This window comes from Oncorhynchus keta, chromosome 19 (assembly GCF_023373465.1).
Source record: "Oncorhynchus keta strain PuntledgeMale-10-30-2019 chromosome 19, Oket_V2, whole genome shotgun sequence".
Lineage (NCBI taxonomy): Eukaryota > Metazoa > Chordata > Actinopteri > Salmoniformes > Salmonidae > Oncorhynchus > Oncorhynchus keta.
In genome coordinates, this window is record NC_068439.1 from 40,480,704 (window position 1) to 40,501,876 (window position 21,173).

General features: G+C 41.9%; 1 protein-coding gene across 5 annotated transcripts in view; it reads left to right on the forward strand.

Annotated features, from left to right (window-relative positions):
* Positions 1–5,932: 5,932 nt before the first annotated feature.
* The window catches only part of LOC118398283 (sterile alpha motif domain-containing protein 12-like), a 113,898-nt gene continuing 98,657 nt past the window's right edge, over positions 5,933–21,173 (forward strand). Inside the window, exons 1-2 of one of the 5 annotated variants that reach the window (XM_035793470.2) lie at positions 5,970–6,156; positions 6,253–6,430. In XM_035793470.2, the coding sequence (XP_035649363.1) occupies positions 6,370–6,430 (61 nt within the window). In that variant the 5' untranslated portion in view covers positions 5,970–6,156; positions 6,253–6,369. Of the gene's footprint in view, positions 6,157–6,252; positions 6,431–21,173 lie in introns of all 5 variants that reach the window. The other 4 variants (XM_035793472.2, XM_035793471.2, XM_035793474.2 and 1 more) reach the window with 4 other exon arrangements.

The window sequence follows — 21,173 nt, forward strand, 5'->3', positions numbered from 1 at the left end:
TATTACAGTACTTGATGCATCTTGTGGCAAACAATTTATTATTATTATTATTATTTTTCTTGGTAGTCTACCACCATCCAGTTTTTGGTTGACTTGTATTCATTTATCTGCCTTTCTTTTTGCTTTGAAATTGAAAGTAGAATTGGTTACACCTGTGTCTATCACCTAAATAGTCATCCAGCAGGTGATCCCAATAAGCCCAATCAGGATCACCTGGATACTAGAACTAACCCAAGGGTGCTCTCCAGTGGCAACCTCAGATAGTACACTCAAGGGAGAAAACCTGACCTGTGACAGGCACAAGCAGACAAATAACGGCGCAGTACAACAGTGGTGTGCAGATCGGCATCTCGGAATGCACAACTCATCGGTCCTTGTCATGGATGAGGCTATTGCAGCAGACGACCACACCGGGTTCAACTCCTATCAGCTAAAAACAAGAAGAAGTGGCTGCAGTGGGCATGTGATCACCAAGACAGGACAACTGAGGAGTGGAAAAACATTGTCTGGAACATGACAGTGAGTTCAGATTACTTGACCGGCCTGCGCAGTCCCCAGACCTCAACCCTATAGAGCATCTTTGGGATGAGATGGAAAGGGCTGTTCGCAACATAAATGCACTGCCGTCCAATCTGCAGTAACTAACTGCGTGATGCCATCGCGGGAGCATGGACCAACAACCCTGCAGAACGTTTCCGACACGTTGTAGAATACCCCAAATAATTCAGGCTGTTCTGGAGGCAAAGGAGGTTCCGACCCAGTACTAGATAGGCGTACCTAATGAACTGTCCAGTGAGTGTATAATAATAATAATAAATGCCATTCAGCAGAAACTTTTATCCAAATCGAGTTGCAGTCATACCATTTGAATGGTTCTGAATTAGTTTGACCTTTAGAATTGTGTAGTAGGCTTGCATAAATGCCATTTGCATCGGTGTAAAGTGTACTTAAGTAAAAATACTTTAAAGTATGTACTACTAGTTTTTGGGGGTATTTGTAGTTTACTTTCTAATTTTGCCAACTTTTACTCCACTACATTTATTTCAAACAGCTTGGAAAATTCCAGAAAATAATGTCATGGCTTTAGAAGCTTCTGATAGGCTAATTGACATAATTTGAGTCAATCGGAGGTGTACCTGTGGGTGTATTTCAAGGCCTACCTTCAAATTCAGTGCCTCCTTGCTTGACATGATGGGAAAATCAACAGAAATCAGCCAAGACCTCAGAAAATAAATTGTAGACCTCCACAAGTCTGGTTCATTCTTGGGAGCAATTTCCAAACGCCTGAAGGTACCACTTTCATCTGTACAAACAATAGAACGCAAGTATAAACACCATGGGACCACGCAGCCGGCACACCGCTCAGGAAGGAGACGCGTTCTGTCTCCTAGAGATGAACATACTTTGGTGCAAAAAGTGTAAATCAATCAAAGAACAACAGCAAAGGACCTTGTGAAGATGCTGGAGGAAACAGGTACAAAAGTATCTATATCCACAGTAAAACGAGTCCTATATCGACATAACCTGAAAGGCCGCTCAGCAAGGAAGAAGCCACTGCCCCAAAACCGCCATAAAAAAGCCAGAATATGGTTTACAACTGCACATGGGGACAAAGATCGTACTTTTTGGAGAAATGTCTTCTGGTCTGATGAAACAAAAATATAACTGTTTGCCCATAATGACCATTGTTATGTTTAGAGGAAAAAGGGTGAGGCTTGCAAGCCGAAGAACACCATTCCAACCGTGAAGCACGGAGGTGGCAGCATCATGTTGTGGGGGTGCTTTGCTGCAGGAGGGACTGGTGCACTTCACAAAATAGATGGTATCATGAGGAGAGAAAATTACATGGATATATTGAAGCAACATCTCAAGACATCAGTCAGGAAGTTAAAGCTTGGTCCCAGATGGGTCTTCCAAATGGACAATGACCCCAAGCATATTTCCATAGTTGTGGCAAAATGGCTTAAGGACAACAAAGTCAAAGTATTGAAGTGGCAATCACAAAGCCCTGACCTCAATCCTATAGTAAATGTGTGGGCAAAACTGAAAAAACGTGTGCGAGCAAGGAGGCCTACAAACCTGACTCAGTTATACCAGCTCTGTCATGAGGAATGGGCCAAAATTCACCCAATTTACTGTGGAAAGCTTGTGGAAGGCTACCCGAAACGTTTGACCCAAGTTAAACAATTGAAAGGCAATGCTACCAAATACTAATTGAGTGTTTTGAAACTTCTGACCCACTGGGAATGTGATAAAGAAATAAAAGCTGAAATAAATCACTTTACAATTATTCTGACATTTCACATTCTTATAATAAAGTGGTGATCCTAACTGACCTAAGACAGGGAATTTTTACTAGGATTAAATGTCAGGAATTGCGAAAAACTGAGTTTTTAAATGTATTTGGCTAAGGTGTATGTAAACTTTCGACTTCAACTGTAAGTCCAGAAATGGATGTAGCATCTAGCTCCTTTAAATTGATCAAAAGTGTGCGAGTTTGAACATGTGTTCATTAGGCCTATGGATTTTTTAAAAATCAGCATGAATTAGATTGAGCAATAAAAGCCCCACTTTTATTCCATAGGCTGGGATTTTTTTAAATTTTACCTTTATTTAACTTGGCAAGTCAGTTAAGAACAAAATCTTATTTTCAATGACAGCCTAGGAACAGTGGGTTAACTGCCTGTTCAGGGGCAGAACGACAGATTTGTACCTTGTCAGCTCCAGGATTTGAACTTGCAACCTTAAGGTTACTAGTCCAACACTCTAACCACTAGGCTACCCTGCAGCACCAGATCTGCATTATGCAGCTTTTGCAAGAGCGTATTTTTCACTGGCTGTCCAATGGTTTCAAAAACAATGATTGATAGGCAACTTAAACTTCTTGAATTCAACCATTATTGGTTTCAACTACACAACCACAATCCATAATGCACAAATAGCTAATTGAGAGAGCAGCCGTGTTGATTCACATCAATGCGCTATGTAGATATTAATAATAAATTATATCCGTCTTGCCGTAGACCACAGTCGTGGCCAAAAGTTGAGACAACACAAATATTAATTTCCACACAGTTTGCTGCTTCAGTGTCTTTAGGTATTTTTGTCAGATGTTACTATGCAATACTGAATTACGCGCATTTCATAAGTGTCAAAGGCTTTTGACAATTACATGAAGTTGATGCAAAGAGTCAATATTTGCAGTGTTGCCCTGTCTTTTTCAAGACCTCTGCAATCCGCCCTGGCATGCTGTCAATTAACTTCTGGGCCACATCCTGACTGATGGCAGTCCATTCTTGCATAATCAATGCTGGGAGTTAGTCAGAATTTGTGGGTTTTTGTTTGCCCACCTGCCTCTTGAGGATTGACCACAAGTTCTCAATGGGATTAAGGTCTGGGGAGTTTCCTGGCCATGGACCTAAAATATCAATGTTTTGTTCCCCGAGCCACTTAGTTATCACTTTTGCCTTATGGCAAGGTGCTCCATCATGCTGGAACAGGCATTGTTTGTCACCAAACTGTTCCTGGATGGTTGGGAGAAGTTTCTCTCGGAGGATGTGTTGGTACCATTCTTTATTCATGGCTGTGTTCTTAGGCAAAATTGTGAGTGAGCCCCACTCCCTTGGCTGAGAAGCAACCCCACACATGCATGGTCTCAGGATGCTTTACTGTTGGCATGACACAGGACTGATGGTAGTGCTCACCTTGTCTTCTCCGGACAAGCTTTATTCTGGATGCCCCAAACAATCGGAAAGGGAATTCATCAGAGAAAATTACTTTACCCCAGTCCTCAGCAGTCCAATCCCTGTACCTTTTGCAGAAAATCAGTCTGTCCCTGATGTTTTTCCTGGAGAGAAGTGGCTTCTTTGCTGCCCTTCTTGACACCAGGCCATCCTCCAAAAATCTTTGTCTCATTGTGCGTGAAGATGCACTCACACCTACTGCTGCCATTCCTGAGCAAGCTCTGTACTGGTGGTGCCCCGATCCCAAAGCTGAATCAACTTTAGGTAGACAGTCCTGGCGATTGCTGGACTTTGTTGGGCGCCCTGAAGCCTTCTTCACAACAATTGAACCGCTCTCCTTGAAGTTCTTGATGATCCGATAAATGGTTGATTTAGGTGCAATCTTACTGGCAGCAATATCCTTGCCTGTGAAGCCCTTTTTGTGCAAAGCAATGATGACGGCACGTGTTTCCTTGCAGGTAACCATAGTTGACAGAGGAAGAACAATAAATCCAAGCACCACTCTCCTTTTGAAGCTTCCAGTCTGTTATTCGAACTCAATCAGCATGCCAGAGTGATCTCCAGCCTTGTCCTCGTCAACACTCACACCTGTGATAACAAGAGAATCACTGACATGATGTCAGCTGGTCCTTTTGTGGCAGGGCTGAAATGCAGTGGACATGTTTTCTGGGGATTCAGTTCATTTGTATGGCAAAGAGGGACTGCAATTAATTGCAATTCATCTGTTCACTCTTCATAGCATTCTGGAATATATGCAAATTGCCATCATATAAACTGAGGCAGCAGATTTTGTGAAAATGTATATTGGTGTCATTCTCAAAACGTTTGGCCATGACTGTACACCACTGCTGTCATCCTTACCTCCAAGCGATTATTCAAGTTGGATAATCTTTGGATGCAGACAGCAGAAGACATAGCTTGGACTGTAGCTTACAAAAGCCTATTCCTGCTCTTTTCCCCTGATCCATCAAACACAATTTGTGTCATCATAGTGGTCTCTGACTTGTGGTCAGACTCGCTCAGGTAGAACAAATTTAAACTTGAGCCTTTTTTCAATGCTGATTTGAATGTCATTGAGAAAACAAAGAAGTGTCTATTTTTTATCCGCAAACATCCTTTCTGAATTTAAAAGTCATCCTCTAAGTAATCATGTTGTTTTTTCAAAAGTATCTAATATGATTACAATATTTTTGATGGTAACAGATTACAGTTACCGTTTTTTTGTAATCCCTTACCTGTAATCTGTTACTCCCCAACCCTGCCGACAGGCGGGAGGAAGGACACTGTCTAGCTAGCTACCGTTGTCGCCCTCGTCCTTTCTTCTGTGGAGTTTATTGTGCATTAAAAATAGATTAACCGAGTGGCACAGATTACGGTTTGATTTGAGAAGGTCGCTCCTCCCTGTCTTTGTCCGTTCACATCATGGGCCATAGATGGTGCACCACGGCTCAGGTTAATAGGTTTTACTCCGCCCAAAATCTTTCCACGAACATAACCCCACGAAGTAAGACATTTTTGTACGGAGCTTCATGAGTATTGAATTTGGTCAACAAAAAATATAATTGCCAATTTTGTATTTGAGGCTTAATTGATCGAATTTATGTTTTGTAATGTTTAGGTTGTTACAAATGTAGATAAGTGGATGCACGTGTTATTTCGGAAATTTACCCAAAAACCCTTCATATCAGAGTTGTGCCTGGGGTCATAGAGATAGACGACTCATCACCATTTTAAAGTAGTCAACTGGGTGGCGATTTATATCAGTCGAGAGCAATCAGACAACGAAGAATAAGAAAATGTACTACTTTAAAATGGAGATCGCCTCAATGGCGCTGCCCATGCTGTCACAGACGCTAAAATGGCACTGATACAAAAGATGAGTCCTCTATCTCAATTGCATGTTGTTCACAAGCGTATCTGCCCTCTCATTAGCTAGAATGGTTCCTCCCGCCTGCCTTCCATCTTTGAGGATATATATTTCCATTTTTAGAGCAGTCACTCTTGTCATATAATAGACAATATTCGGTTACCGGTCAACTCTGAAAGCCCGTGTATTGCAGTTGCCGCGCTCCTCACATTTTTGGCCTGGTCATCTTTTCCTACAGTGCAATCCGTATGGATAACACAATGGTGTTTGCGGAGACGGAAAGTCCATTCACATCACGTGCTATATAGATCAGTATTAATGCGCAGGCGTCAGTCGTATTTGAAACCCCATGCAGCTTTGCTTAGAAAGAGCTGTGCTGAAAATACTACAGAATCTGTCTTCTGTCATCAATAGTGATATACAGCCTATGCAGGTGGGGATACATTTTGAGCAACCATTGGCATAATTAGTCTAAATGTGTGACGTGGGCTGTTATCGTGTTGTGCTCGAGGTCTGCACCTGTTCACTAGGACACTGAAGCCCCCGGTGAGTGTTCCGTATGCGTATGGAAACATCACTTTGTTTTGACATTTTAAACCCTTTTACTTGCATTAATTACATGCCGCGTTATTTACGTTGAAGGCTGGTTTAGCACTTACTAGGAGTTATGCCATCTAGACCCGTGAACGGATTTTGTTCAGACCAGTGATATTCGGTGAAGAAGCTGTAGCCAAGTCATAGTGTGGAGGTCCAACTGCGATGTTCGGCCAGTCACCTCACGTTCTTGGAGGCATCTTGTGGATTCAGAATCCAATGAGAGGTATGTTTGGTGGGCTCATAACCTATGGTAATGCTGCAACCCTTCTCTGTGTCAGGTGGGATGAGAATTATTGTGGACAGGTTGCTGACATCATGATCATTCATTTCTACCATGCACTGATGCTACCATAATTGTCGATACGAACCAGTCTCTCCTGTTCCACTTCTCAGGTGAAAATGTAACTTGGTTTAGTGTCATCAACACGCACCATTGAATCACAATTTTAAAATGCAAAATTTGTTTATATTTAAGCTGATGGCATTGCACAACGACTGTGTCGTCATGCGTATTGTCCTGGGTCACCTCCGAATCTCCTGGGATATTTTATGGAGAGGTGAGGAATGAAGTCTAAACTCCTATTTGGCAGGTATGACCAGATTGCACACGCAGGACTATTCGACATGCCTATACGTTTAAATCTTGTAAAACCATATTACATTCTCTCAAGGACCACCTTCACTGTGGTACCTTTTGCTATATTTGCAGATAAATTATGCCTTCATCTGTGGAAATTATTGACACTGCAATCAATTGCTTTGCAGATATTGTGTGTAGACATTTGAAGTGCACATCAGAGGCATTTCTAATCTCGCACAAGGTCAGGTTTTATCCTGCTAAAGCTGCCCAAACATCCTTTTATTAATGCACTGGAGATTACATTTGTATATTTCTTACACACTTTTAGTGAGGATGCCCCTATATCTAGAAAACATTTTAATTATTACTAATACCATATAGGGCCTATGTACATAGAGACAAAATGTAGCTTGGTCCTACTCTCTAACCTGCAAACATGTCCTGTAATTAATAAAAAATTACATGTAGGCTGTTCTGTGATGAGTCCTCACTGTGGTAGTATGAGTTTAAACAACCTGGATTCGGAGGTAGACGTAACATTGTAATTGTAAATCCTGGACACTCCAATTAGTATGATATGTTACATTTCATATGGTATGTATTAATTTGTGGATATCCATCATTCGTTTTCTATGATATGTTACGAGTTGCAATTTGTACGAAATGGGTTACGAGTTGCTATTTGTTGTGGCTAATGTTAGCTAGGCTAGGGTTTAAGGTTAGGGTTAGGTTAACCTTTCTGGCGCAGGCGTTCCGCTAGCGACCCACCTCGGCAACATCCGGTGAAATTGCAGAGCGCCAAATTCAAAATACAGAAATAATCATAATAAAAATTCATAAAAAAATACAAGTGTTATACATCGGCTTAAAGAGTAAGTTGTTCTTGTTAATCCAAGCACTTTGTCAGATTTCAAAAAGGCTTTAAGGCGAAAGCATACCATGTGATTATCTGAGGACAGCGCCCGCTTACAAAAGCATACAAACATTTTACAACCAAGTAAAGGAATTACAAAAGTCAGAAATGGCGATTAAAATTCATCACTTACCTTTGAAGATCTTCATATGGTTGCAGTCACAAGGTTCCCAGCTACACAATAAGTATTCATTTTGTTTGATAAAGACCCTCTTTATATCCCAAAAGCTCTGTTTTATTCAGTAACCCACTGGCTCAAAGGTGGTCAAAACATGCAGAGGAATACATCCTAATAGTACCGGTAAAGTTTGTCGAAACATGTCAAGCAATGTTTATAATTAATCCTCAGGTTGTCAATTGTCAGAATAATCGATAATATTTAAACCGGACAATAGCGTATTCAAAAGAAGGAAAAAAAACAACGAAGGGCGCGCACTCGGTCACGCGCGCAAACCAGAACTGCATGATTCTACAGTCAATTCTATAAGTCTGGCTATAAGTCTGGCGGTACATTTGACTGGCTTACTTACTGAAAATTGTGACAAACTCAACAAAAAGAAGAAGAAACTTTATTATGAAGCCAAGATCAATGATATAAAGAATAACGGAAAAAGTACTTGAAGTACTATAAATGAAATTATGGGCAGAAAGACGATTTCAACTCCATTTTTCATCAAATCAGATGGCTTATTCATCACAAAACATTTGATGTTGCCAATTATTTTAATGATTATTTCATTGGCAAACTTGGGCAGAAAATTCCCATGAGAAACAGTGAGCTATTATATCCATGCATAAGAAAAGCAGTGAAGTTTGTATTTTGTAAAGTTAGTGTGAGAGGTGGAAAAATTAACGATCAATAATGACAAACCTCCTTTACTCTTGTCTATTTTTACCAATGACCTGGCATTAAACAAAGCATGTGTCCATGTATGCTGATGATTCAACCATATACGCATCAGCAACCACAGCTAAGGAAGTTACTGAAACCCTTAGCAAAGAGTTGCAGTCTGTTTTGGAATAGGTGACCAGTAATAAACTGGTCCTGTACATCTCTAAAACTAAGAGCATTGTATTTGGTACAAATCATTCCATAAGTGCTAGACCTCAGCTGAATCTGGTGATGAATGGTGTGGCTGTTGAACAAGTTGAGGAGACTAAATTACTTGGCGTTGCCTTAGATTGTAAACTGTCATGGTCAAAACATATGGATTTAATGGTTGCAAAGATGGGGAGAGGTCTAGCCGTAATAAAGAGATGCTCTGCTTTTTTTGACACCGTGCTTTTTGGAGTGTTCTACAGGCTCTAGTTTAGTCTAATCTTGATTATTTTGTGGTCCAGTGCGGCAAGGAAATACCTAGTTAAGCTGCAGCTGGCCCAGAACAGAACGGCACATTTAGCTCTTAATTGTAATCAGAGGGTTGATATAAAAAGTAGTGATTCAGCCAGTCAACTCTTAGCCAAGAGAGACTGGTATGCATAGTATTTATAAGAAACATTGTGTGGAAAATCCCAAATTGTTTGCGTAGTCAACTTACACACACTTATTCCACCAGACATGCCACCAGGGTGTTTTCATAGTCCCCAAATCCAGAACAAATTCAAGAAAATGTACAGTATTATATAGAGCCCTTATTAGAAGTCGACCGATTAATCGGCATAGCCAATTTAATTAGGGACTATTTTCAAGTTTTCATAACAATTGGCATTTTTGGACACCGATCATGGCCGATTACGTTGCACTTCACGAGGGAGACTGCGTGGCAGGCTGACTACCTGTTATGCGATTGGTAAGGTGTTAGCTTGCATTAAACGTATGTTTTTTTTTATAAATCTTTACATAATCACAAGTTAACTACACATGGTTGATATTACTAGTTTATCTAGCTTGTCCTGCGTTGCATATAATCGATGAGGTGCCTGTTAATTTATCATTGAATAATAGCCTACTTCGCCAAACAGGTGATTTAACAAGCGCATTCACGAAAAAAAGCACTGTTGTTGCACCAATGTGTACCTAACCATTATCATCAATGCCTTTCTTAAAATCAATACACAAGTATATATTTTTAAACCTGCATATTTATTGCCTGTTAACATGAAATCTTTTAACTAGGGAAATTGTCACTTCTCTTGCGTTCATTGCACACAGAGTCAGGGTATATGCAACAGTTTGGGCCGCCTGGCTCGTTGTGAACTAATTTGCCAGAATTATGACATAACATTTAAGGTTTTGCAATGTAACATGAATATTTAGACCTATGGATGCCACCCGTTAGATAAAATACAGAACGGTTCCGTATTTCACTGAAAGAATAAATGTTTCATTTTCGAAATGATAGTTTCCGGATTTGACCATATTAATGACCTAAGGCTCGTATTTCTGTGTTATGTTATAATTAAGTCTATGATTTGATAGAGCAGTCTGACTGAGCGATGGTAATCAGCAGCAGGTTCGTAAGCATTCATTCTAACAGCACTTTTGTGCGTTTGCCAGCAGCTCTTCGCAATGCTTCAAGCATTGCGCTGTTTATAACTTCAAGCCTATCAACTCCCGAGATTAGGCTGGTGTAACCGATGTGAAATGGCTAGCTGGTTAGTGGGGTGCGCGATAATAGTGTTTCAAATGTCACTCGCTCTGAGACTTGGAGTAGTTGTTCCCCTTGCCGCGGCTTTTGTGGAGCGATGGGTAACGATGCTTCAGAGGGTGGCTGTTGTCGATGTGTTCCTGGTTCGAGCCCAGGTAGGGGCGAGGAGAGGGAAGGAAGCTATACTGTTACACTGGTAATACTAAAATGCCTATAAGAACGTCCAATAGTCAATACCAATATTGAGAGAAATAGTCCTATAATAACTACAACCTAAATCTTCTTACCTGGGAAGATTGAAGACACATGTTAAAAGGAACCACCAGCTTTCATATGTTCTCATGTTCTGAGCAAGGAACTTAAACGTTAGCTTTCTTACATGGCACCTATTGCACTTTTACTTTCTTCTCCAACACTTTGTTTTTGCATTATTTAAACCAAATAATTATTTATTTGAGGCTAAATTGATTTGATGTATTATATTAAGTTAATATAAGTGTTCATTCAGTATTGTTGTAATTGCCATTATTACAAATAAAATAAAAAAATCAGGTGATTAATCAGTATGTCACGTACATGTGGAGAGTGACCAAGGCGCAGCGAATGTTGAGTTCCACAACGTAGTAATAGTAAAACTTAGCAACGACAATAAACGAAACGTGACTACGTGGTACACAAAACAATATCCCACAAACACGTGGGAAAAATGCTACCTTAATATGATCCCCAATTAGAGACAACGATTACCAGCTGCCTCTAATTGGGAATCATACAAATCACCAACATAAAAATAATAACCTAGAACCCCACATAGAAATAATAAACTAGAATACCCCCCAGTCACGCCCTGACCTACTACACCATAGAGAAACAAGGGCTCTCTATGGTCATGGCGTGACCGTATCGGCTTTTTTTGGTCCTCCAATAATCGGTATCGGCGTTGAAAAATCATAATCGGTCGACCTCTAGCCCTTATTGCATGGAACTTCCTTCCATCTCATATTGCTCAAATAAACCGCAAACCTGGTTTCAATAAAGCAACACCTTGCGGGACAACGCCTCTCCCCTATTTGACTGAGCCTACATATCAATGCACACACAAACTATGTGTGCCTTTAAAAAAAATGTATGTAGTTCTGGCCTTGAGCTGTTCTTGTCTAATGATGTTCTGTATTATGTTTTGTGTGGACCCCAGGAAGAGTAGCTGCTTCTTTTGCAACAGCTAATGGGGATCCTAATAAAATAGCAAATGTAACAAATCATACTAATTGTGTCCTGGATTTACATTTTACTATGATTTATGTTTACATGCATGTCTGTGTGAAAAAATAAATAAATATATATATATATATATTACACACACACACACACACACACAGTGGGGCAAAAAAGTATTTAGTCAGCCACCAATTGTGCAAGTTCTCCCACTTAAAAAGATGAGGCCTGTACACTTGAAGGTACACTTCAACTATGACAGACAAAATGAGGGAACAAAATCCAGAAAATCACATTGTAGGGTTTTTTTATAAATTTATTTGCAAATTATGGTGGAAAATAAGTATTTGATCACCTACAAACAAGCAAGATTTCTGGCTCTCACAAACCTGTACATTTAAGAGGCTCCTCTGTCCTCCACTCGTTACCTGTATTAATGGCACCTGTTTGAACATGTTGAACCTCAAACAGTCACACTCCAAACTCCACTATGGCCAAGACCAAAGAGCTGTCAAAGGACACCAGAAACAAAATTGTAGACCTGCACCAGGCTGGGAAGACTGAATCTGCAATAGGTAAGCAGCTTGGTTTGAAGAAATTCACTGTGGGAGCAAATATTAGGAAATGGAAGACATACAAGACCACTGATAATCTCCCTCGATCTGGGGCTCCACGCAAGATCTCACCCCGTGGGGTCAAAATGATCACAAGAACGGTGAGCAAAAATCCCAGAACCACACGGGGGGACCTAGTGAATGAAGCTGGGACCAAAGTAACAAACGCCTACCATCAGTAACACACTACGCCGCCAGGGACTCAAATCCTGCAGTGCCAGACGTGTCCCCCTGCTTAAGCCAGTACATGGCCAGGTCCGTCTGAAGTTTGCTAGAGAGCATTTGGATAATCCAGAAGAAGATCGGGAGAATGTCATATGGTCAGATGAAACCAAAATATACCTTTTTGGTAAAAACTCAACTCGTCGTGTTTGGAGGACAAAGAATGCTGAGTTGAATCCAAAGAACACCATACCTACTGTGAAGCATGGGGGTGGAAACATCATGCTTTGGGGCTGTTTTTCTGCAAAGGGACCACGACGACTGATCCGTGTAAAGGAAATAATGAATGGGGCCATGTATCGTGGGATTTTGAGTGAAAACTTCCTTCCATCAGGGTTCAAATTGTGCTTTTTCCCTCCCTTGGAAGTTCCCTTTGATTTACAGCTCTGTGTCTTATTCACAGAAAGTTCCCCGCTAGTGTTTGACTTCTGCTCTCCACATGACAGCCGTTTTGCCATTCTCAAAGTTCTTTTCTTGAATGGCCGACCTTGTTTATTTTTCAGTGCTGTTATGGTGGTCTGAAAATCTTGCCCCACCATCTCTTTTACAACTGATGTGGCCACTGTCGGTTCTTCCGTAATGGTCTTGGATTTTTTCTTACCCTTGTTCTTCATTCTCTGATTCTCCAGTAAGGACGAGTCCACTAATACAGAGCTATCACTAAGATCATCTTTAGGATTTAGGACTTCTATATCTGCATTAACAAAATCAGTACTTCTGGTGTCAACTTTTCGCTTTCTTTGTATTTCTGATATATTACTGACACACAGAGATGTTTTTCCTGAGGACATATTAATGCATTGCTGTTCACTGGGAACGTTGGTGGTAGATGACATTTTTTGCAATCTCTTGGAAAAACGACCACCTTTTTTACGTTTTGGAATCACAGTACTGATTGTGTCTATTGCAATAGACATAGAGCCCCCTGCTTCATCTATAGGGACTTGTAAAAGTAATTTGTCATCTGTTAATGCATTGCCATCCTTCACCTGAGATTGGCTGTGTTTACTTTGTGGATTCACATCGTCTATTTTGAGAATTTTGCCTTTCTTCCCTTTGCCGTCTTCTTTCCCCCTATTTTCTGGGCTTTTTTCTTCCTCAATGAGTGTCTCTTTTACAAATGCTGATAACAATTTGAGAGACATGTTGTCATCTGTGATATTCTTATCAAGACCTGTGCCTTTTGGTCTCTGAGGTTTTATCGTCTTAGGAGTCCTCATTTTATGTGACCGTTTCTCTATACAGTCAGCACTCACTAATTCAGTAATCTGTCCTTGCACTGCAATTGAGGACACTGTTATTGATACAGGACTGGTAGGGTTATTGGTGAGATCTGATGCAACCGATAGAATTACTTGATCTTGCATCGACTCAGTTGTGATATGTGAATTAGATGTGTAGGGCAGTCTGGCATTGAAGATGAAACGTGGCTGGGTCTTTCAGCATGACCATGATCCCAAACACACCGCCCGGGGCAACGAAGGAGTGGCTTCGTAAGAAGCATTTCAAGGTCCTGGAGTGGCCTAGCCAGTCTCCAGATCTCAACCCCATAGAACATCTTTGGAGGGAGTTGAAAGTCCGTGTTGCCCAGCAGCAGCCCCAAAACATCACTGCTCTAGAGGAGATCTGCATGGAGAAATGGGCCAAAATACCAGCAACAGTGTGTGAAAACCTTGTGAAGACTTACAGAAAACGTTTGACCTCTGTCATTGCCAACAAAGGGTATATAACAAAGTATTAAGAAACTTTTGTTATTGACCAAATACTTATTTTCCACCATAATTTGCAAATAAATTCATTAAAAATCCTACAATGTGATTTTCTGGATTTTTTTTCTTCTAATTTTGTCTGTCATAGTTGAAGTGTACCTTTGATGAAAATGACAGGCTTCTCATCTTTTTAAGTGGGAGAAATTGCACAATTGGTGGCTGACTAAATACTTTTTTGCCCCACTGTATATATATGTGTATATGTGTGTCTATGAAACCAGGCTGGTTTTAAAAAACAGTAGCATCCTTATGTTGGGAGTTGCACCTTGGTAGCAATGTGATGTAGCCTGGTCCAAGATGCTTGTGCTTTCATGTCAACTCATTGTCATGTTTTGATGTGAGGAGGTTGAGTAAAATGGTGATTCTGCAATGCCACCGTGTTACAGTACGAACTGCTACCAACTCTTAGACGGTGAATGCAGGTACAGTATTAATCATGTATAACATGTGAGAAAATGATTAGCTGTTTGAAATGCAGTTTTTAGAAGGACATTGGTTTATCATTTAAATGTTTAAGTCGTGAATTTATATTTTTGTTTAATTCATCTATTTGATCTAAAACAAAATCTAGCTAAGTATTTTCTGCACAGTAGTGTAAAACCCGCAAGTGATAAAGCACAGCATTACTTCAACTGCTTGATCTTAGAGTTATTTAGTCGCATGAAATCTATTCTAGCAGACTCTGTCTAAAATGCTGGGGACTGGGAATGGCGAGGTGATGTTATTGCTGTGAGTGAAGATCCTGTGGTGAAGCAGGCATACTGTCTTGGAGATGAGGTATATCATGACCGTCTGAGACAGTTATGAATCACATACACACTCGAAAGGCCAATTACATCTTGTTCGTGTGAAAGCCTATGGGCAGACACCCTACCTCCCTCAATCGACACACACATACACATCCTTGATAAAAGACCCGTGCCATTACAAATTTGCACTGAGTTCCACTGTTGTGCTTGATGATGGCTCTATGCGATGAAGGCCAACTCATCACAGCACTGAGAAACATGTAGAGGACATAATTCTCAGTAAGTTGTCTGTGATATCATAACTGGTGTCGTTTCATGACAAATGATACGTACACAGTCATGGCATAATGTCCCGTTGCATGATCTACTGTATAACAGTGGATGCTTATCTTGCACATACTGACATAAGTTGTTATGACTGCTTATGTCATCTGTTGCATAGTACGTGGGACACTGAACAGCTTTGTGGTTGAGGGTTCCAGTGAACTGTTACAGAACATTGCTTTAACCTACAATTGGATGCCCTGGCCGATCCATCTGACCAATGCTCTCGAACTTTGGCCGAGCCTATCCATTCTCTTCAGTCAGGCCTCTATTTCTGCTCAGCCTCTCTAATGAACCCTACACCGACCCTCCTCACTGTGCATCAGGGTTCGCACAAGGTGCTTGAATTTGGCTCTGAAATCCAAGTACTGGAGTACCTTGAAAATCAGACATTTTCTCAAGTTGCTACTTGAATTTATATGGAGAGAACAGAAAATAATCAAATATGTTAATATGAAAAATATTAGAAATGTTTGATCTTGCAAATTAATTTCCAGGCAGTCTACCAAGTTTTATTTCCTCGTGTATTGTGCTCTGGTTGCCAGGCGAATTCGCTCATTCCACCCACACTGCCAGGCAGGTACAGAACTGACTGATTATGCGCCGCCAAACCTCACATCGATCGCTAAAATACTGGGCAAATGTAGATTCAATCTTCCCTGACAGGATATTGATGTTTATGAATGGGTGAAACGCCGCCCACGACCATAGGCCGAGAGGTGAAACTAACTACCTCAGCCCAGACTTACCGTGGCAAGTATCAGTGGGAATTTTTAAACATCCCTTGACTCCTGCCGTGTCAACAGACAATCCCCCCCCCAAAAAACTGACTCTCTGAGAATGAGTGTACAACTGGTAAATTGTTGTTGATATTTCAGTCAAATGTCTAGCTAGCTAGGTAACTCGAGGGAGGGAGGGAGGGAGAGAGGGAGAGAGGGAGAGAGGGAGAGAGGGAGAGAGGGAGAGAGAGAGAGACATTTTCAACCGTTCCCTGACCGAATCTGTAATAACTACATGTTTCAAACAGACCACCATAGTCCCTGTGCCCAAGGAAGGGAAGGTAACCTGCCTGAATGATTACCGCCACGTAGCACTCAAGTCGGTAGCCATGAAGTGCTTTGAAAGGCTGGTCATGGCTCACATCAACAGCATCCTCCCGGATACACTAGACCAACTCCAATTCGCATACCGCCCCAACAGATCCACAGATGATGCAATCTCAATCGCACTCCACACTGCCCTTTCCCACCTGGACAACAACCTCTCCCTCAATGTGAGCAAGACGAAGGATCTGATCATGGACTACAGGAAAAGGCGGGCCGAACAGGCCCCCATTAACATCAACGGGCTGTAGTGGAGCGGGTCCAGAGTTTCAAGTTCCTTGGTGTCCACATCACCAACACTATCATGGTCCAAACACACCAAGACAGTTGTGACGAGGGCACAACAAAGCCTTTTCCCCCTCAGGAGACTGAAAAGATTTGGCATGGGTCCCCAGATCCTCAAAAGTTCAACAGCTGCAACAGCGAGAGCATCCTGACCGGTTGCATCACCGCCTGGTATGGTAGCTGTTCGGCATCTGACCGTAAGGCACTACAGAGCGTAGTGCATACGGCCCAGTACATCACTGGGGCCCAAGCTTCCTGCCATCCAGGACCTATATAATAACTGGTGTCAGAGGAAAGCTCTTGCAATTGTCAGACTCCAGTCACCCAAGTCATGGACTGTTTTTATTTATTTCCCTCTGCTACCGCACGGCAAGTGGTACCGTATTCTCGGACCAAAAGGCTCCTTAACAGCTTCTACCCCCACTGCTGATTTAATTGCTGAACAATTAATCAAATGGCCACAGGACTATTTACATTGACCCCCCCCCCCCCATATTTGTTTTCTACACTGCTGCTACTCGCTGTTTATTATCTATGCATAGTCACTTCCCCCTACCTACTTGTACCTATTACCTGTTACCAGTTTACTCTGGTAACCTTATTCATCCAAGCTACTCAATACTGCCCACGTTCCTAAAGAAATTAAACGGCTTGGAAAATTCCAGAAAATTATATCATGGCTTTAAAAGCTTCTGATAGGCTAATTGACATCATTTGAGTCAATTGGAGGTGTACCTGTGGGTGTATTTCAAGGCCTACCTTTAAACTCAGTGCCTCTTTGCTTGACATCATGGAAAAATCTAAATAAATCCGCCAAGACGTCAGATGAAAAATGGTAGACTTCAACAAGTCTGGTTCATCTTTGGGAGGAATTTCCAAATGCCTGAAGGTACCACGTTCATCTGTACAAACAATAGTATGCAAATATAAACACCATGGGACCACACAGCTGTCATACCGCTCAGGAAGAAGACTTGTTCTGTCTAGAGATGAACGTGGTGTGGAAAGTGCAAATCAATCCCAGAACAACAGCAAAGGACCTTGTAAAGATGCTGGAGGAAACGGGTACAAAAGTATTAATGTGCACAGTAAAACCAGTCCTATATCGACGTAACCTGAAAGGCCGCTCAGCAAGGAAGAGGCCAGTGCTCCAAAACCGCCATAAAAAAGCCAGGCAACTGCATATGGGGACAAAGATTGTACTTTTTGGAGAAATGTCTTCTGGTCTGATGAAACAAAAAATAGAACTGTTTGGCCATAATGACCGTTGTTATGTTGGGAGGAACATGGGGATGCTTGCAAGCCGAAGAACACCATCCCAACCGTGAAGCACGGGGGTGGCATTATCATGTTGTGGGGGTGCTTTGCTGCAGGGGTGACTGGTGCACTTTACAAAATAGATGGCACCATGAGGAGAGAAAATGATGTGGAGATATTGAAGCGACATCTCAAGACATCAGTCAGGAAGTTAAAGCTTGGTTGCAAATGGGTCTTCCATTTACATTTAAGTCATTTAGCAGACGCTCTTATCCAGAGCGACTTACAAATTGGTGCATTCACCTTATGACATCCAGTGGAACAGCCACTTTTACAATAGTGCATCTAAATCTTTTAAGGGGGGTGAGAAGGATTACTTTATCCTATCCTAGGTATTCCTTAAAGAGGTGGGGTTTCAGGTGTCTCCGGAAGGTGGTGATTGACTCCGCTGTCCTGGCGTCGTGAAGTGTGTTCCACCATTGGGGAGCCAGAGCAGCGAACAGTTTTGACTGGGCTGAGCGGGAACTGTACTTCCTCAGTGGTAGGGAGGCGAGCAGGCCAGAGGTGGATGAACGCAGTGCCCTTGTTTGGGTGTAGGGCCTGATCAGAGCCTGGAGGTACTGAGGTGCCGTTCCCTCACAGCTCCAGGCAAGCACCATGGTCTTGTAGCGGATGCGAGCTTCAACTGGAAGCCAGTGGAGAGAGCGGAGGAGCGGGGTGACGTGAAGAACTTGGGAAGGTTGAACACCAGACGGGCTGCGGCGTTCTGGATGAGTTGTAGGGGTTTAATAGCACATGTTCCAACGGGAGATGACAAGTGCCTGGATTAGGACCTGCGCCGCTTCCTGTGTGAGGCAGGGTCGTACTCTGCGGATGTTGTAGAGCATGAACCTACAGGAACGGGCCACCGCCTTGATGGTTGAGAACGACAGGGTGTTGTCCAGGATCACGCCAAGGTTCTTAGCGCTCTGGGAGGAGGACACAGTGGAGTTGTCAACCGTGATGGCGAGATCTGGTCTTGCCGAGGTTCAATGATCCTCATCCACAATATGCCAGACACAGCCACCTGGTCATCAAAAGGGGGAAGGGAGAAGATGGGTCTGCATAGCAATGATAGGAGAGACCATGTGAGGTTATGACAGAGCCAGTGACTTGGTGTATAGCGAGAATGGGAACAGAGCCCTGGGGGACACCAGTGGCAAGCGCGTGGTGAGGAGACAGATTCTCGCCACGCCACCTGGTAGGAGCGACCTGTCAAATCAGCGTGGGCCGCGCCGGAGACTCGGAGAGGGTGGAAAGGAGGATCTGATGGTTCACAGTATCGAAGGCAGCCGATCTAGAAGGATGAGAGCAGAGGAGAGAGAGTTAGCTTTAGCAGTGCGGAGCGCCTCCGTGATACAGAGAAGAGCAGTCTAAGTTGAATGACTAGTCTTGAAACCTGACTGATTAGGATCAAGAAGGTCATTCTGAGAGAGAAAGCACGTTCAAGAGTTTGAGAGAAAAGAAAGAAGGGACGAGTGTAGGTTTTTCAGAATCACGGAAGGGACGTAGCCAGCGGTCAGGGATGAGTTGATGAGCGAGGTGAGGTAAGGAGAAGGTCTCCGGAAATGGTCTGGAGAAGAGAGGAGGGGATATTTCGGGCGGGCAGGTTGTTGGGCGGCCGGCCGTCACGAGAGCTTGAGATTTCATCAAGATCAGAGTGAGCAGAACCATCTTCCAAATGGACAATGCACACTTCCAAGGAGGAATGGGCCAAAATTCACCCAACATATTGTGGGAAGCTTGTGGAAGGTTACCCAGAACGTTTGACCCAAGTTAATCAATTTAAAGGCAATGCTACCAAATACTAATTGAGTGTATGTAAACTTCTGACCTACTGGGAATGTGATGAAAGAAATAAAAGCTGAACTAAATCACCCGCTACTATTATTCAGACATTTCACATTCTGAAAGTAAAGTGGTGATCCTAACTGGCCTAAAACAATGTTATGTCAGGAATTGTGAAAAATTGAGTTTAAATGTACTTGGCTAAGGCGTAATGTAAACTTCTGACTTCGTGTGTGTGTGTGTACACACACACAATTACAACAATACTGAATTAACACTTTAACCTAATATAATACATAAAATCAATTTAGTCTCAAATAAACAATTTGGTTTAAATATTGCAGAAACACTGTGCTGGAAAATAAAGTATATGTGCCATGTAAAAAAGCTAACGTTTCAGTTCCTTGCTCAGAACATATGAAAGCTGGTGGTTCCTTTTAACATGAGTCTTCAATATTCCCAGGTAAGGAGTTTTAGGTTGTAGTTATTATAGGACTATTTCTCTCTATCCCATTTTGTATTTAATTTACCTTTGACTATTGACTACTTATAGGCACTATAGTATTGCCAGCCTAATCTCGGGAGTTGATAGGCTTGAAGTCATAAACAGCGCTTAGCTTAAAGTATTGCGAATAGCTGTTGGCAATCGCAGGAAATTGCTGTTTGAATGAATGCTTACGAGCCTGCTGCTGCCTACCACTGTTCAGTCAGACTGCTCTATCAAATCATAGACTTAATTATAATAAACTCACAAAAATACGAGCCTTAGTTTCCAGATTTGACCATATTAATTACCTATCATTTTGAAAACAAAACGTTTATTCTTTCAGTGAAATATGGAACCGTTCTGTATTTTAATTAATGGGTGGCATCCCTAAGTCTAAATATTGCTGTTACATTGAGGGTTTTGCAATGTTATGTCATAATTATGGTTAGGTACATTGGTGCAACGATAGTGAATTTTACGCAAATTTTATTTTGTTAAATCATCACCGGTTTGGCGAAGTAGACTGTGATTCAATGATTCAGGCACTGCATTGATTATATGCAACACAGGACAAGCTAGTTAAACTAGTAATATCATCAACCATGTGTAGTTTTTTTCATTAAATAAGTTTAATGCTAGCTAGCAACTTATCTTGGCTCCTTGCTGCACTCGCATAACAGGTGGTCAGCCTGCCATGCAGTCCCCTCGTGGATTGCAATGTAATCGGCGTCCAAAAATGCTGATTACCGATTGTTATAAACTTGAAATCGGCCCTAATTAATCGGTCAACCTCCAGCCTAAATGAGTCTTTCTGCCACCACAAACTGTTTTACGCCTTGCCTACTGTACACGCCATATAGACAAGTGCCCTCTTGAATGACTGTTAGTTGAACCTATGTCCCAGAAGCCAAAACGGTTTGCAACTGCATCTTTATGACGGCAGACGTCACGGTCAGATTGCATGTTTTTTTTCATACGCCTTTTAAGTGATCAGATAAAGACTATGACTGATTATGTACCCAGATTGACGCAT